The sequence below is a fragment of the Argiope bruennichi genome, chromosome 11 (genome assembly GCF_947563725.1).
Source record: "Argiope bruennichi chromosome 11, qqArgBrue1.1, whole genome shotgun sequence".
Classification (NCBI taxonomy): Eukaryota; Metazoa; Arthropoda; class Arachnida; order Araneae; family Araneidae; genus Argiope; species Argiope bruennichi.
In genome coordinates, this window is record NC_079161.1 from 49093054 (window position 1) to 49111758 (window position 18705).

General features: G+C 28.5%; 1 protein-coding gene across 3 annotated transcripts in view; it reads left to right on the forward strand.

Annotated features, from left to right (window-relative positions):
• LOC129957560 (cell adhesion molecule Dscam2-like) overlaps nt 1-18705 on the forward strand; it is a 317574-nt gene that overhangs the window by 269261 nt on the left and 29608 nt on the right. For 2 of the 3 annotated variants that reach the window (XM_056069919.1, XM_056069921.1), the window contains exons 18-22: nt 6824-7064; nt 8082-8180; nt 10133-10318; nt 11341-11640; nt 14542-14709. In XM_056069919.1, the coding sequence (XP_055925894.1) occupies nt 6824-7064; nt 8082-8180; nt 10133-10318; nt 11341-11640; nt 14542-14709 (994 nt within the window). The remainder of the gene's footprint in view (nt 1-6823; nt 7065-8081; nt 8181-10132; nt 10319-11340; nt 11641-14541; nt 14710-18705) is intronic. The other variant, XM_056069920.1, reaches the window with a different exon arrangement.

Sequence of the window (18705 nt, forward strand, 5' to 3'; positions counted from 1 at the left end):
TAATTAACTTTCTTTAATTGTGTTTATTTCTTTGTAGCATAAACTATTCGAGATGCACTTTATCATGGCAATTTTTGATAAATTTTACAAAGTTTCGCAAATTAAAGATAATAGTGAATTTTACTCTGTTTTATAGTTAAAACGATCCAAATATTTAAATACACTTTCTTTAATTGTGTTTATTTCTTTGTAGCATAAACTGTTTGAGATGCACTTTACATGGCAATTTTTTGATAAATTTTACAAAGTTTCGTAAATTAAAGATGATTCTGAATTTTATGCTGTTTAATTATTAAAGCGAACCAAATATTGTAACTCACTTTCTTTATTTTCGTAACTGGAAGAAAGCATTTTAATCAAATATTTATATATAAAGTCTATTTGTAAATGCGAATAAAAATTTTATTTTCTCGTATACAAAGTATACAAAAAGTGTTGTAATTGTCAAAAAAATTATAACTCTATATTCTGACGACTCTCCATGATTTAGGCCTCTCTACTTCCGAAAAACATTTTTTTGGTATTATGTATGTCTGTGAACTCAATAATTAAAAACTGCTTTGTGGTAGATATCCGAAATTCGGTATATGGTATTGAATATGGAATTACAACCAAATTTGTAGATTTCTTTCAAATTTTGAATGAAATCCATTCACAGAAAGTCTGTATGTCTTGTAGTTCGATTACAGGTGAGCACGATAAATACTAAACGCAAGACGCTAGTCTGATAAAATTCGGCACACAATTTACTGTCTAAAATGTAGATACTTATCAAATTTGAAACAAAATGCGCAAAGAAGTTGATAGTCTGTCGGTCTTTACTTTCGCATGCATATAAACTCAATAACTCATTAACACAAATCAATGACATCTGGTATGCTTTTTTGTGACGACAACAATATATTTATGTCAAACTTTGAGGTCAATTGACAGGTAAATATATATTCTCACAATAGATTCAGTTAAAGTGTTAGATTCACATCAAAGATCTATATTTCGTAAGTATTGTTCGCCAATGCAATGCAAGAAATTGATGGTTTCACTACAATTTTATGCGACGATACTGGTGATAAGACATTCATTAGAGACTATGCGAGACAGTTTCGAGGTGACCCTTCCTAAAGGTAAAATTTCGAAAATTTCATTTCCCACTGTATTTAGAAAACTGGCTTCAATCCAGGTATCACTAGCATCAAAAATTATTTACGATACGGATTGTTTTCGAACATACTAAAAGTTTATTCAAGTATTTAAGGTTGAAATAACTGAAGACGAATTCACTTTATACTTTTCGCTTCGAATTGTTTTCGAACACACTAAAAGTTTATTCAAATATTGAAGGTTGAAATAATTGAAGATGAATTCGTTTTATACTTTTCGCTTCGAATTATATTCGCTTTATATTTTTCGCTTCGAAAATTCATTAAAAAAATTAATTTTACAATGTATCTTTTTTTTTTTTTTGCTTTATTAAAAATAAGTTTCTATTTTATCAAACAATTATATGAAGCACTTGTTTATAAATGAGAATTAATAGATTTTTGTTTCGTATTCAAGCTTTTACAGTTCCCTTTTGCATTTGGAAAACTAATCACGAATTCTTATAAGTAACATTATAAATTATTTGAATTACACAGCATCATCAACGCACCAATAATTTGTTAGTTTACAACATTAAATTAATTTAAAAGACTCCGCTTTGCTGAACACATATATCAGCCAACAGAAGCTGTTTCCTCAAGACTTTCTCGCTAACTCTCTCATAAACTTGCCATGTCAGAAAACACCTTGTATGGAATTGGCGTACAATAGTTATGAAATATTAACTTTTGGCGTGAATTTAGCATTTTTACTGGATCTATCGTGACATCCTTGGCGAGAATTTCGGCGATTAATCCTTGGTATATCGTTAACAATATCCGAAAATCGAATTTATAATTTAGACACGTTGTTCTCAACCAGTTCAAACAAAGATGTGACATAAAACTGGATTTGTAGTCTCAAAATCCTATATCAAATTTGATACATTTATACCATTGCTTTTTATAAGCCATTGCTTACATGTTTATCAAAGTACAGACCGACAGACAATCAATCTGTTCTCGGATTTTGCTCAAAATTGCATTAATGTCTAAACTGAAGATGTTAATTTTTTTGTATCTAATTTTATCTATCTATCCCTCTTCGTTTTGGAGTTATCGTATTAAATTATATCTGAACAGCCAGGCAGACAGACTTCTTTTGAGGGGATGATTTTCAAAATTTTATAGAAAACTCTAAATTGTGTGTACCAAATTTCATCCATCTTGCTCAAAGCGTTTTTGAGTAATCTTTGACACAGATAGGTAGACATTTTAAATATGTGTAATTTGAACTCAGGAAAATCTAAAACTTAGAGATTCATCATAATCTTGAGTTTGAATTTTTTAACGATTACTATACTTTCTCTGTACTACGTATACACGAAAGAAAAAGAAAACTTTGGTGTACTGGCCTAGTTGTAGCGTGTCGTCCCCGTCATCTAGTCGTCCCGGATTCGAGTCTTGGTTCGGGCATGGTTTTTTCTTACCCTATGTTCTATCTGTCAGGTGTGTGAAAGAGCTCTCCTCACCCACCCCTTCAAAAAGGGGGTGTGAAAGGGAGTGTGTCAGTTTCATCTTCATATGAGATAAAGTCAGACTTCTGCCCTCGGGTGATCAGGGGTCTTTACTCTCAGAAGCTATTTCACCCCTCTTTCCCCGATCTCTTGTCTTGGTTTGAATTGGCGTTCAATCGAAGGGAGATAAGCAACAACAAAGTAAAAAAGAAAAGAAAAAAAAAACCGCCAAGTTAAACATTTTAGTACATTTTCTTTCTTCTGGAAAGTGATTTCAGATACATCAAAGAAAAACTCTTAAGTTTAACAAAATTTGGAAACACTTTCATGTTAATTATTTCCTTCTCGAAATTAATGTAAAAAGAATAGTCGAAGTTTGACTTCCTAATAACCCCCTTTCTACCCCCTTTTCTTACTTCAATAAAAAAAATCAAGAGTAGTATTCTAGAAATCTTTTACGTTTAGCGAATGAGGTTTTATGGGAGTAGGCAGGTGGTTGTTTTAAGGGTTCTCTCTTTAAGTGGTCTCGAGGAAATTCTTTATTTTCTGGCTTATTTTCGTGTTATTTTCTTTCACTTTATGTCAAAGCAATTTCTTTCGGTTTGTAGCTCTACTAAAATTGATATATAGTGGAGCAATTAGTGTTTGGGCAAGAAATTTTGACCAACATAGGTTTGTTAATGGGTGACTGTTTGGTAGATTACGATGTAGGAAGTAGGTTAAGGTGATTGAAAAAAGATTTTCAAATCAGTCTTGATGTGACTGATGTTTTTTATTTGGTGTTTAAATTGAAAATTATTGCAAGAACTGCTTAGTAAGCAAGTAATACTTTTTTTCTCTAAAGAAACATTCAGTTTTTATATTTTAAAAATGTAAAAATGATACCGAGCTAAAAGCAAGAATTTGAACAGAAAATTTTGATCTCATGACATTAAATAATTTATATAAATAGAAAAAAAAATATCTCATAAAAATAAATTATACATAATTTAAAAAATAAAGTCCTGAAGTAATCGTGTATTAATAATGTCCATAATTTATTTTTATGAGATATTGACTTTATAATTTTCACAATAGAACAAACTTTTAGGCAATTTATTTGACTAAAAATTACAAAGAAATGTATTATCCACGTGAAGCTCTTTTTTAAAAATAAGCTTATTTGAATGCAAAAAAATCTAATCTTCGATTCCGAGATAAAATTCAAGAGTTCGATAATGAAAATTTTGATCCAATGCCATTAAATAATTCACAGAAATGGAAAAAATTATCTCATAAAAATTAAATTATATATCACACCAAAAGTTGAAGTCATTATCATGTATTCATAATGAGTTTTATTTAACAATGGAATAAAATTTTTAAACAAGTTATGTGGCTAAAAATTGCTAAGAAACGTATCATTAATGTGAAGATCTTTTTTTAATAAAGTTACTTAAATACAAAAACCAAATCTTTGATTTCGAGATTAAATTCAAGAGTTCGATGATGAAAATTTTGATCCAATGAAATTAAATAATTCACGCAAAGGGAAAAAATTATCTCATAAAAATTAAATTATATATCACACCAAAAGTTGAAGTCATTATCATATATTAGTAATGATTTTTATTTAACAATAAAACAGCATTTTCAAACAACTTGTGTAGCTAAGAACTACAAAGAAACGTATCATCAATGTGAAGATCTTTTTTTTAAATAAAGTTACTTAAAGGCAAAATATCTTATCTTTGATTCCGAGATTAAATTCAAGAGTTCGATAATGAAAATTTTGATCTAATGAAATTAAATAATTCACGAAAATGGAAAACATTATCTCCATAAAAATTAAATTATATCTCATTTCCAAAATAGAAGTCATTATCACAGATTAGTAATAAGTTTCATTTAACAATAGAACAACATTTTCAAACAACTTGTGTAGCTAAGAATTACAAAGAAACGTATCATCAATGTGAAGATCTTTTTTTTAAATAAAATTACTTAAATGCAAAATATCTTATCTTTGATTCCCGGATTAAATTCAGGAGTTGAATAATAAAAATTTTGATCCAATGAAATTAAATATTTCACGAAAATGGAAAAATATCTCATAAAAATCAAATTATAGATCACTCCAAAAAGAGAAGTCCATATCACATGTTAATAATGAATTAAATTTAACGATAAAAAATAAGCACCAATTTCTAAACAATTAATGTAAGTAAAAATTACAAAGAAAGGTATCATCAATGTGAAACTCCCTTTTTTTTTTTTTTTTTTTTTTTTTTAATGATTGGCGACTTGAGGAGAGTGTCACAGAGTTCTTGAACTCGAAGTTCTTAACCTCCGGATTTAACAGGTGAATAGAGTAGTGGCATGGCAATAAGATTACTTAGTAAATGATTGGGCTTAGTAAATAGAAAAAAAATTACTTTGTAAATAACTTATAAATCTGAAAGAAATAAAAAAAAAATCAAGGTGACTTAGACGCGAGGGAAATGTTGAGGTCTCTTAGCGTTTTCTAGTAGTGAAGAGTTGCAATTTTCTATTACTTTAATTGCAATAATAACGCTTTTTTTTTCAAAAGAAAGAAGAAAAATTTTCAAAGAATCTTGCTGATTGTTTTATGTAAACAATTTTTTTAATAAAGTTACTTAAATGCAAACAAAATAATCAGATTTTAAGCATTGGGATATAAGATTGAACTAAGGATTTGAAAGCTCAAATGCCAAATTTGTTCATATCTTTAAAAAATTGTACCAGATTTTCATCAGGAACATAATGAAAATCAGTTCCCTTTTTTTAGGTCAATTTCCATTAGATATGCTGTTAAGAAACAAAATAAAACAACTACCAACATGTTGTACATAGAAACCTATGATGTATAACAATACAATCCAACTATCTATTCATTAAAAAAAATGGCTCACTGACATTTTTATTCATCATTCAGCTAAGTGAAATTATTAAAAAGAAGCTCATTCTTCAATAAGATGAAGATGGTGGCAATGTCTATAAGTTTAGGAAATTGAAATAGCTTAGTTTAGTTTAGTTATATTAACATCTCGGTTTTTAAAGCAACACTTGGGCTATTTGGTTGCGGACCTCGCACCTTTGAACCGCGGTCAGATGACGAGGACGACACCTGAGCTGATACCCCTCCCCTACACCCTCTAAACTTAAAACCTCACCCGGGAGAGGACGTTTGGCTTCTGCGAATTTAGCATGCACCACATTCGCTAACACGACGGTTCTTCCAAGGTCTAACCACCAGACCACCATGGTCCCCCGAAATTGAAATAGCCTCTAGATTCTAAGAGTTTTTGATATTTTGCAATTCTTGCTAACTTATGGTAAGACCAAATTACTGATGTCTGTATTGATTAAATGTTTTAAGCATTCATACTTTTAATATTGAACATTTTTAAAGCTTTGCCTCAGATATAAATTTAAAATGCTTTAAGAATTATCTATATCAGTAATATACTGATTTTACTTCATTTGAGCGCCGGTTATCCCTTTGTCAGTAAACATCGTTAATACTTTTCCAGCCCCACGGCACCAGCGTTTATTCATAAAGCGATAAATTACATTTATTATATTACTAAAATCAAGTTTTTGCAAAAATTAGAAATACATTGAATATGACACTTAAATATAAATTGAATTGAAAGTCCTTTTTAAACATATTTTTAGTATACTAAATGTCTGCTTTTTTATTTATTTTAATTATTTTCTACTTTTTAATCTTGAGATCTATTGTGTCTCAAACACAAACAAATGGAGCCATTCATACAAAATCAATGTTAAATTAACTAATAATAAATTTCAAAGAAATAAAAACAGTGTATTTTCTTTAAGAATGTATACGAACATGAAGTTTCAAATTTCCAATGCGTGAAGACATGAATATGATAATAAGAAATCAATCACAGTAATTTCATCTTTATGAGCATCAAATATGGCAAGTGTCTTTAAAGAAATTCGAATGAACTTTATTTAAAATTTAAAAATATGTTATATTATTCACATTGAGGTTGTTTGTTTCGTAATTTGAAATAAGTTTTCCGAAACCTGCTAATAAATATAATATATGATATTATTTGTTTAAATGTAAATAACGTTTGGGAGAAGTTGGTTGGTAAGTAGTATAGTATTTTGCTTTTCATTTAGAGCCTTTTTAAAATGTACACTATGTTTTGAAAATTAAATAATTCATGTTAAATTTGTATTTGTATAATGCAGCCTCCAAGAGAAGACGCCAGGCATGGTCGCATTCAAGGCTACCACGTTGGCTACAGGGTTTACCATTCATCAGAAAAGTTCCAATACAAGACTGTTGAAGCAAACGAAGACAGTGAACTTCACTCGACGTACGTCACAGGTCTTCAGCCTTTCACAAAGTATGAAGTCATAGTGAAGGCGTATAATGTAGCAGGAGCAGGTCCTCAGACGGATAGTATTATTGGAACAACTCTTGAAACAGGTAAATATCAAGTTAAAAGCAAAATTACTTTATATCTTTCAGTAAATCCAATAATTTATATTTTAAATTGTTTAAGTTTGAACTTTCAAACAAACGACTTTGTGTATCTGTTAAAAAGGTGATGAGTGGTATTCAATTCCTTTTGAAAACTTTTTGAAGTAAAATATATATATATATATATATATATATATATATATATATATATATATACATATATATATATATATATATATATATTATAGCAAAATATCAGAAATGTACCAAAATGAGAAGAAATAATAATAATTATATATTAAAATTCTATCCAAAATGGAAAAATGGCGTAAGTCTTTGAACATAAAGTGTATGTATGCATGTGTGTGTGTGTGTGTGTGTGTGTGTGTGTGTGTGTGTGTGTGTGTGTGTGTGTGTTATTTGTAGTTCAATTCAGATATGAACATGTAATAAAATTAAAATTTCTGTTTTCTTGTAGTGCAGGAGTGGTTCATAATGATTATTAACACTCAAATCAAAGTGAATCTCTAAAATGATATTGAAAATAATATTAAATTAACAGTAAAAGTGCAACGCCAATTACATTATAAATAAAATGCTGAAAAAATATCAATAACCTTCAACTAAAATGATAATATTATGAATCAGCATGAATATGGAATAATAAAAATTACGAACAAAACTTAATAAGCCTATGCTTATGAACTGATTTACTAAAATGTGAAATTGACCATTACTTATTTTTATTTTAACCTAAGTAACAAAAAATAAATTATTACGTTAAAATAAAATATTTTAACATAACCTTAAATACTTAAATATTAAAAAAAAAAGCTACCTTATTCAATGCATATTTTCCCTCGATGTATTCCTGATATAGGCTAAAATAATGAAGTAAAAGACAAATTTATTTCACCTGTATTAAGGTACATATAAGTGAAAATGTTTTATAATTATAAAAACATTATATAATGTGGCATTTTGTATAATAGCCTAAATTTGATATAACCTATTTTTTTGCAGCTCCACCGACGTCTCCTATTCTGCAAGTAATAGGAACAACTTCGAATTCAATAAATATTCGATGGGAGAAAGATTCCAAAGACAGATCCAGTATAACAGGTATTCCATTGTTAATTTTTGTTGTAGTGAATAGCTTATAAGCCAGTTTACAACTACGCTACCCGAGCAATTGCTTTTGTATCGTGGTCATGTAACTGGACTGCGAACCACAAGGTCCCAGGATCTATCCTAGCGTATTATAATTCGCTACATTGGTGACCCGGACGTGATTTGAACTTTTGTATCGTGGTCATGTTACTGGACTGCGAACCACAAGGTCCCAGGATCTATTCTCCCTCATTATAATTTGCTACACTGTAAATCAACGGGAGTAGTCTCCCCCAAACTTTCTCTCTTGTTTTTTAATAAAGATATTACTTTTCACATTAAATTGTGTCCTTTAGGCAAAATTACGATCAACACGAATGTTCAGATTTCTATTTCTAGAGTCCCGTAATGAACGCTTTGTGCTTCATAGCATACTGAAGAAAAGCTAATATGCATTTTAGATCTCTTACCTTCGGTAGATTAAAACCCCAAAAATTGATGCAAAAATACAATATATACAACAAGATCGCATGTCAAATTTCATTTATTTAAGTCATACGATTTTTTTTGTTTTTAATTTTAAACATTTCTATGTATGCAACTATACAGACCAACAGAGATCATACCATTAAAGAGTCTGGTTCAAATTTGATGAACATGATTTGATAAAAATTGGATGATTTCAACAAATGTTGAAAATAATTCATAATATCGAAAAGAAAATTATGAGGATTGCATTATCGCATATTGCAGAATAAGTAAGTGCGAATCAGTAAAATATTTAGAATTAATATTCGTATTTCGATGTGAAATAACAAGTTCCTTAACAAGGAAGGGATAATTAGTTTTTATTAAAGTTATCCTTATTTTTCTCTTTCAATTTGATAACAATAATATATAAAATATATTACCCTAACGAATAGAATTAAGGAAAAATTCGTTAATAATTTCTATAATCGATTTCGTTTTTAAGAAATGACAATTTTTTGAATTGTTTAAAAGTGATTTTGATTCTGCTTCAAAATGTATATAAAACTAGAAATATTTAATTCTTTTCAAATGAAGGTGGCATCAATGTAATATTGCCATTAATTTTCAGAAAAAAAATAATACTTCAGTTATAGATATAATCCCAACTTCATTAATAAAGTTGATGGGATTTCTTTATTCATCGCACGTGATATTAAAAAAAAAAAAATTGAATAAGTTTCGAAATTATATTGGCTTAAATTTTTAAGAATTCTTCGTGACAGCTCCTAGATGGCAGCACGTGAATGAATGCTGCTCAAAACATCAAAATGCAATATATTTTCGATTCGATAAAGTGAAAGGACAAAAAACATTTTGCTCAGTTTGTGCGTAATTTTTTTAAGCAAGAATTCAAACTTAATGATTACAAGCATTATATATGAAAATGAAAGAAAAAAAAAGAATTATAACAAATCTTCCGGTGTGGATACTTAAAATCTCGTAGTTCATATCCAAACACTTAGATGGCAGCACGGCAGAAAGATTCATGTTAAAAAGTGAAATAAACTTAAGGGATTCCATTCTTTTAGTGAAATATGAATACTTAACGAAATGAAGTAAATGAAGAAATTTATGAAGTAAATTAATTCATAAACAAAATACTCAGTCTAAATTACCATTTATTTTGTAAACTCATTTCATAAAGTTATCATCTGCTTAAAAAAATAAATGTGTGTTCATAACTCATCGCAGAGTTTATTGGTGTGATAACAATACACAAAAACAGTAACTTTTTCTTAATCAATTTACTCTTAATAATTAAAGTCCACTGAGCTGATTCTCATTTCCTGTCATGCACAAAATACACTTTCAATATAGAGTTTATGGACGTTATAATGGTATGCGGAAACAATGTAAATGCTTCTTACATTTCAATTATTTCCTTCTCTCTATTATGTGATACTAAATGGATTCTTATTTTCTTTCATGTTCAGAATACACTCTTCACTATAGACACGATGACAGTATGTGGCAGACGAAAAAACTCAGAAGCACAACTGACAGGTATACCCTGGAGAATGTCAAGTGTGGCACAAGATATCAAATGTATTTGACTGCCTCAAATAGTCTGGGAACTGGAGAGCCAAGTCCTTCTGTAACTACTAGAACAAAAGGAGCTGGTAAAAATTATAACAAATTTTAAAACTGAAACGTTTATCCTCAAAGCTGACGGATTCATATTTTTTAAAATTTAGCTGGACGTATATTGAAATACAAGATCTTATTCATTTCAAAGCCAAAGGGAATTTAAAGAGTTTTAGCTGTATTTTACTACATGGCAGTCCTTATAAAACGGTTAAAGTTATTTTATCATGCCTGAATCAGTGTAGAAAAAGTATGGATCAGTCCCCTCCGATTCATTAAGTTTTAATGTAAGTCATTTACTTATGGTTAATGTTTAAAAATAACTTTTTCAATTTTTAGTGACTACTATTGATAATTATCATCTAAAAAGAAAACTTCATTTTTCATAAACATAAAAAACTGTCTTGTTAAAATTATTTAACTTTTTTTGCTTTATAAATAAAAAAATAACACTAATGAATTCTTAATTGTTTTCATACATTATTTAGGTACTATTACTTTCAAAGTTTTTGTCATTAATTCTTTACAACTTATTATTTTTATATTATAATACTTGTTATATTTTAGTTGATTATATCTATCATTAATCACTAGTTAATTAGTTTATTAAATTAAATTTTGTTTTTTTATCAGCAATGCCATCCCTGATAGTGAAATTAGAAAACACAATTCACGAGATGGGAGTATTTATAATGATTGATTATCAATGGAAAAAAGAAGTAGAAAATTTAAAATAGCAAAACTTCTATTTTCAAACACATAAATAAATATTGGCTATTAAAAATATTTTTATTAAATTTATTTATTATGAATCATGTTAAATGTGAATTGTGTTTTCTCATTTTATTCCAGTTTTACTCAAACAGCTAGAAATCAAAATAGATAAAAAATATTTTAAAAAAAAAAACTTTAGCTGTTTATTTATGTGTATGAAATCGATGTTGAAATCTTGCTGCAATGTGCCATATTGTTTTGAATTGCATCATAATCATAAATCAAGATTTACGAACTAGAAACATTTTCCTTGTTGAAAACGTTCTCTTTGATTCTTTACCAGCTCCAATGCCTGCACCTCAAAATTCATTCGTAACTTTAAATTCCACGTTTGTCGTTTTACACTTGGACGGCTGGCAAAGTGGAGGTTGTCCCATACTGCATTTCAATATCCAGTACAAGGCGAAATACCAGAACCAATGGACTTCCGTTCCGGATCGCATACCAGCAAATAGAGAAAAGACAATCGTCGGTCAGTTAACACCTGATAGAGAATACATAGTTATGGTTACAGCTCATAGTGAAGCTGGAGTGACACAGGCGGAGTATAAGTTTAGAACACTTCCTCTTCAATACTCATCAGGTACGTAATCTTATATCTGCTTAAATGCTTTTAATATGTGATAATCCAAGAGTCACTCAATAAAAAAAATTCAGAGGAGCAAATTAATTCATCTTGATTCAAACAATCCTCTTTCAAAAAATTCAATAATTGGGGGCATGTTTTCCATCATAGTTGTTGATAAATATCATTAAATTTTCGACGAGTTATAGCAATTGAAATATTGAAGCGGACAAAACTAATTGAAAATGGGTTTCTTGCTGAAGTATACATAATACAAAGATAATAATGGTTCTGTCTATAAAATCTAATATGAGTTTATGTAGAAATGGAAAGAGTTTTTTCAGTGAGCAGAAAACCTACCATTATTTTGCACGGGACTAAAAGACAATATGTTGTAAGCTTACATTGCCCGCCAATTCAAGCCATGAAGCAAATTTTTCATTTGGAGTATGATATACATTCCTATACATAATTGTGATTTGATTGCTAATGATTATGTCCTTTTTTCATAATCAAACAACCACTTGTTAGGTTTAAAATTCTTTTCAAACGATTCAGATATGCATTTCTCCACATAACTGTGATTTGGCTACTAATGATTAAGCTCCTTTTTCATAACTAAATGTCTGCTTGTTATTTTCAAAATCCTTTTCAAATGATTCAGATTTTCATTCATCCACTTAACTGTGATTTGGCTACTAATGATTATGCTCTTTTTCCATAACAAAATGTCTACTTGTTATTTTCAAATCCTTTTCAAACGATTCAGATATGCATTCCTCCACATAACTGTAATCTGGCTACTAATGATTATGCTCTTTTTCCAAAACCAAATGTCTACTTGTTATTTTCAAAATCCTTTTCAAACGATTCAGATATGCATTCCTCCACATAACTGTGATTTGGCTACTAATGATTATGCTCTTTTTCCATAACAAAATGTCTACTTGTTATTTTCAAAATCCTTTTCAAACGATTCAGATATGCATTCCTCCACATATCTGTAATCTGGCTACTAATGATTATGCTCTTTTTCCAAAACCAAATGTCTACTTGTTATTTTCAAAATCCTTTTCAAACGATTCAGATATGCATTCCTCCACATAACTGTGATTTGGCTACTAATGATTATGCTCTTTTTCCATAACAAAATGTCTACTTGTTATTTTCAAAATCCTTTTCAAACGATTCCGATTTTCATTGCTCCACTTAACTGTGATTTGGCTACTAATGATTAAGCTCCTTTTTCATAACTAAATGTCTACTTATTATTTTCAAAATCCTTTTCAAACGATTCAGATATGCATTCCTCCACATAACTGTAATCTGGCTACTAATGATTATGCTCGTTTCCCATAACCATATATCTACTTTTTATTTTCAAAATCCTTTTCAAACAATTCAGATTTTCATTCCTCCACATAACTGTAGTATGGCTATTAATGATTACGTTTTTTTTCCGTAACCAACTTCTTATTTTCAAATTTCTTTTCAAATGATTTAGTAAAGCCAGCCAAGAAGTAGGATAGAAGAATAAGAAGGAAGTAGTCTGAGAAGAATTACAAAAATAGGATTTCTACTAATCCAGGATAAACAAATTTGTCAAATTGTCTGACAAATGATTCCATCAATGCATCCAGATTACTTCGAAAAGTGATGTTTCATTTCACTCTTCTGCATCCTCTTGTTGTTCTTTTTTTGGTGGGGGAGGGGCAGCCATTTCAATTGTCCGTTTTCATTTTAACCCATTATTACTTCACAATCTTTATCGACATTTACATAGAATGTTTTCCCTGCTCAACCCTAAAATTCATATATAATCGATTACGCGATATTTCATTTTTTTAAAAATAGTTCAGCTCTTATTTCCATACAACTTTTAAATAATTATTGAAAGAAATATCAAAAGACATTTTTTAAGGTATTCTGCAAGTAAGTGCTCTTTGATCTCCCGCAGAATATTAAAGGATAAGATCTAAATTCCTGAATTTTCATATGCTCTTCTATCCCGTTAAGTAGTGAATCCAACTATCACGAATGGAAAACAGAATGTGATGATAGTATTCTATCTTTCTAAGTAAAATAATCTGCCCCTAACAAAATTTCATAAACCTGCCTTCTTTTTTACCCAAATCGATTCAATTTAATTCCAACTATGATCTGATATACATTATGTTTTTCTAATTCTTGTTTCAACCGTTGATTCTTTTCATAAAAACTTAATGCAACAAATGTGATATTATAGCTAAATTTAATATATTATTGACGAATTACTTATTTTTCAAATGCATTGAAGATTCAGTATCGGATTTATATAAAAAAAAAATCTTTGTATAATTTGAAGAACACATGCTACTCCAAATAAAAATGATAACATAAAAAAAAAATTCGTAAATTGTAATAGAAAAAAAAATTACTTTGAAGAATAAAAATTCGTTTAAATCGTTGTAGCTAAATAATAATGCTTAAATATTTTGGATAACATCATAATTAGTCTCGATATTTCAAGGTGATGATTGTTCCATGCCATCATATATTTCATTTTATTTGTTTTTAACTTCATCAAAAAAATTTAGAAAAAGAACCGAATCCTCTAGTACAATTTTGTTCCCTATTTACCAGAGATTAGTATCTTTAAAATCCGTTAAGGTATGCTTATTGTTTATCTTATATATGAACCTGGATTTAAAAATTAAATATTTATTCACTTTCCCTGCTGTGTGTATTGTTCGGAATGTACTTTTATTTGCTTTATTTTAATAAAAACTTCGCAGAAGTAATAGCAAACTCAAATTTCTAATCTTTTAAAAGATACTAAAGCTGCATTAATATATATTTTTCTTTCATAAAACAATTACAAACTGTGATAAAAGTTTCATGAGTGTTTGGAAATTCTTATTCTGACCCTGTTTCTGACAGAATCCACTTCTCTTCCCGCCTTAGTAAGACGAGAGGCTGAACTTCCCTTTCATCGAAATGTCACGTTGCTCATCCCCGTCGTTGTCTCGTCCCTTGTGCTCATCATTGTCATCTTCACTGTCGTCGTCTGCCTTCGGAAACATACACAAGACAGAAGAGGCCAACAAGGTAGGCTTCTCATTGAATTCCATATCTCTAGTTTGTTATGAAAGCACAAAGGTTCTAAAGCATGGAAATATGTTCCTATGAGTTATTAAACATGAATTATCTTGTTAACATATAGCAATGAAACTTGAAACATTTTTTATTGATAATGGAATTTAAAATATGCATCTATAGATACTGAGATCATTAAAAATGTTTTTTAATATCTATAGATGTATATTTATTTATCGAAAGCCAGTATTAAAGAGATTCTTTGACGTTTCAAAACGTTATAAGAAGAACGTTTGATATTGCAGAATTGGTTAATGGATAGTTATTGTAAATATAATATTGTATGCTATTAAGAATAAAAAATTATTTCATAATAAATTTTAAATCTTAGTAAAAAGATGACAATCTAAATTAATCAAGATTTAAATTCGTCTCTAATGAGTAATATGTCATTTAACAAAAACCAGCTCTTCTATTTTCTTAAGGCAACCATTTCGGCTTTAAAACTAGTGAAGAAGCAATCATATAATGTTTGGCTTTTTCAAATAAATTTTGAACAGACATGTATTTCTTGTAAACATTAAATATAATGTTATAATAGTACGGATTTATTTCATTTATTAATCAAAGATGGCGGAACTGATAAAATTGAAAACTTAATTTTTTTCTTGTTATTTCAATAAAATAATACATTAAGAAAAGAGTGTAATTTTCTTTTCTCGTATCTTTATGTGTTTTAAACTCAAAATATTTTCTTGTTCAAATGCTTAAGTTAGCATATACCTATTTTGCCATTCATACAATAGAAATTCAATATAAATATTTCAGAGTTACACGAAATTTAATATTTATGAAGAAAATCTTAGATAATGGATAGGAAGAAACACTCTGGTTGAAGGAAACATACGTTTGTAACGTAGATTCCTCTAAGAGGTTGAAGAATCTAGGACATATATTAATTACTTAGTTTAGTACAGATGGCAAGCTGTTGTAAAAGAATTTTGGTTTGATTAAATACCAATGGATGACAGCCTCAAGGAAAAGAATTTTGTTTTGATTAAAAGCCAATAGATGGCAGCATGTGCAAAATATGCCTTTTGTAGTAAGTTTCAAATGTTTCCTTTGTTTAAGTACATAGCTCAGATCAAATTGTTCAAATTCGCATTTAATCTTAGTACGACATTATAAAATTTGTTCATTAAAGCTGAAATTTATGGTGATATTTTAAACTGATACGAGTTCGTTCGGTGTTTATGTAGTTTTCATGACATTATAATCAGTATTTTTTTTTTCATACACATGAAACAAACTCTATAGAAATTTGCCTTTCATTTTCATTATCAGCATGGAATGTAAAGTATATATTGTAAAAGCTTCATTTTCCATTCATGTTAATGCATCTTATAAACAAGTTATACATTTTACGTTCATTCTACATTATGCATAATTAATTTCGTTGATCTAATGATGTTTCAGAAATACTGAAAAATGAGTCAAGAAAATAAATAGTATTATGTAAGATGGACAGATAAATGAAAAAAGAAAGAGATTCCATAATTTATGAAATTAATTATTTTATAATCCCTTACATGTATACATAAAATATTAGAGATGAACGGAGTTTCCCTGTTTCTTGTACCTTTCAGATTTTAATTATTATAACTTTAATTGCTCAAATTATTCCTCATATAACCTTAAAATCACGTGTCTTAAAAAATAACAATTATTTTTTGAGAAATATTTCATATTGAATATACAAAAAGAATGCTTTCTCAAATTCATTTTAAGTCTTTGAGTATTGTACATACAGGATATTATTCTGGTTGTCAGTTTTGGTTCCACAGTGTTTCTTCTAAAATGCTCGCATTTGACTGTTTTGATTCCCCCTTCTTCGTAACGACTAATACTGAAAAAGTCAACAAGCTATTCATCTGCTTTGCGGTATGAACACGCAAATAAATATTTTAAGTTTGAGTAAAGTCTTTTGACAGGGATGAGGGAGATTTATAAGTGGGATTTTTCTTCTGTTTTTTAGGATTCACCCATTCAAAATTACTTCCTATGTAGTTTATCAGTATTGGATATTTGCATGATCAATTTTAATATTATATTAAGAAAAAAAATGAGGACAGTTATTAGATGTATTATTCTACAAGTATCTTGCATTATTGTGTTTTGCATTATGCATTGTCTTTCTTTGGGTATATGTATGGGACAAAACACCATGACTATGTCCTCATTTGTCCAGTCTTGTTGATAATTCTTGTTCAATCAACAAGAAAAAATCATGCAGTTCATACAGCACTAAAACTAAAAAAAAAAATATCACTCCAAATATTTGTATCTAGGAATATTTTTCTAATATCAAACACCTGTGTAAGCAATGCACTTGTGTCACCTTTGTTGCATTAATACAAATTAAATTTCATAGTTATACTTGCTTATTACTCATTTACTTTCAGTTTGCTTCTGAAAGTACGAAGAAATGATCTAGAATTTTTATATATTTATGAACTAAAAAGAACTATATCAGTATTACTTTTTTTAAAGCGCACTCTGAGGACGATAATCGGCAATTAAACGTTTTTCAAAATATTATTTTATGCAAATTTTATTATATAGATCTATTTTGGTAGAATCTATTTTGTCTTTTATGTAGTTATGCCATGTTATTTCACAAATTTTCTTTTAAGGGTACAAGGGAGTTTTGAGCCTTGAACATTAATTTAATTAATTTGACAAAATTTAAAAAAATGAAATATAATTAGGTATATTCAAAGTTTGAGAAATCATAGGGACTTGTGAATGTGAGGAAATTGCTAGCAGGGAAAGTATAATAATTTTAAGATTTTTAAGATAATTATTTAAAAAAATTCAATTGATTCTTTTTTTAAATAGCTTACATCCCAATGTTAGAGTATTTACTCTTTTCAGTGGCGTGGACTTTTAGATTCTTCTTATGCCACTCAGAGTCTAATCTTTTAATATTATTACATTCATCTGCCCCTATTATTATATCATCTGTCATATATATACGCATTATTGAGCTTGAAATTTTAATATCAAGAAATATACAAATGATGAAGCTCATAACGAATGACTATTATTTCAAGTTTTCTTAAGATAATATTACAGATATCGATGCTGGAATTATATTTATTTTCAAAATATAAAGATAGATGGCGCCCTGAAAGAAACGAATATTTTCTGCGTTGAATAAATTCAAAGCCACAAACCAACATCTAGGAAAGAATTAGCCAAACAGGTTAAAATAAAGATTTTGTAAATGAAAATTATAATTTGAAACTATAAAATAGAAAAAAATGACAATCAGTGAAGGTCATCGAAATTACGATGTTATTTTTTATATAATATTGTAGGTTATGAGATTTCCACATTTTAGTTTAAAAAAAATATTCATATATAAAATTATAGAGAGTGTATCTACAAACACAAAATATTAATTAGAATATTTAGTGAGTATCACATAGTATTTTCGGAAACAATTTCTTTCAATCCTCATATTATAAGTTTCCTCTAAATAAATTATAGGCATGCGGAACTTTGCCATTTCCGTCGTTAATTCTGATATCAGAAATTTATATTCAAATTTGGCTTAAAATATTTATAAATGATATGCATTAAACCTGATAATAAATGTAGAAAATATTTACCACACAAATTTCATCCCTCAGATAATAGACCTGTATATAAACACGATAACTCTGCATTTTCAATCTATATTTATCGCCATTATCAGATTCCAAAGCTAAGAATTTTATTATCAGACTTCTAGTAAAAAAACCATAGGTTATTTTTTTTCTCGAAATTTTTGGAGTTAAATTGGTGTAATTATTACTAAATATCATAATGCTTAAATTCTGATCAAGGATTGATTCAATTAAGGATTTCATTAAGGTTTACAACATACAAAGAAAATTACACATACATATTAAAAATTATGCATGTACGATAATGTATTTTAAAGACAAATTTCTTTGAATAAAT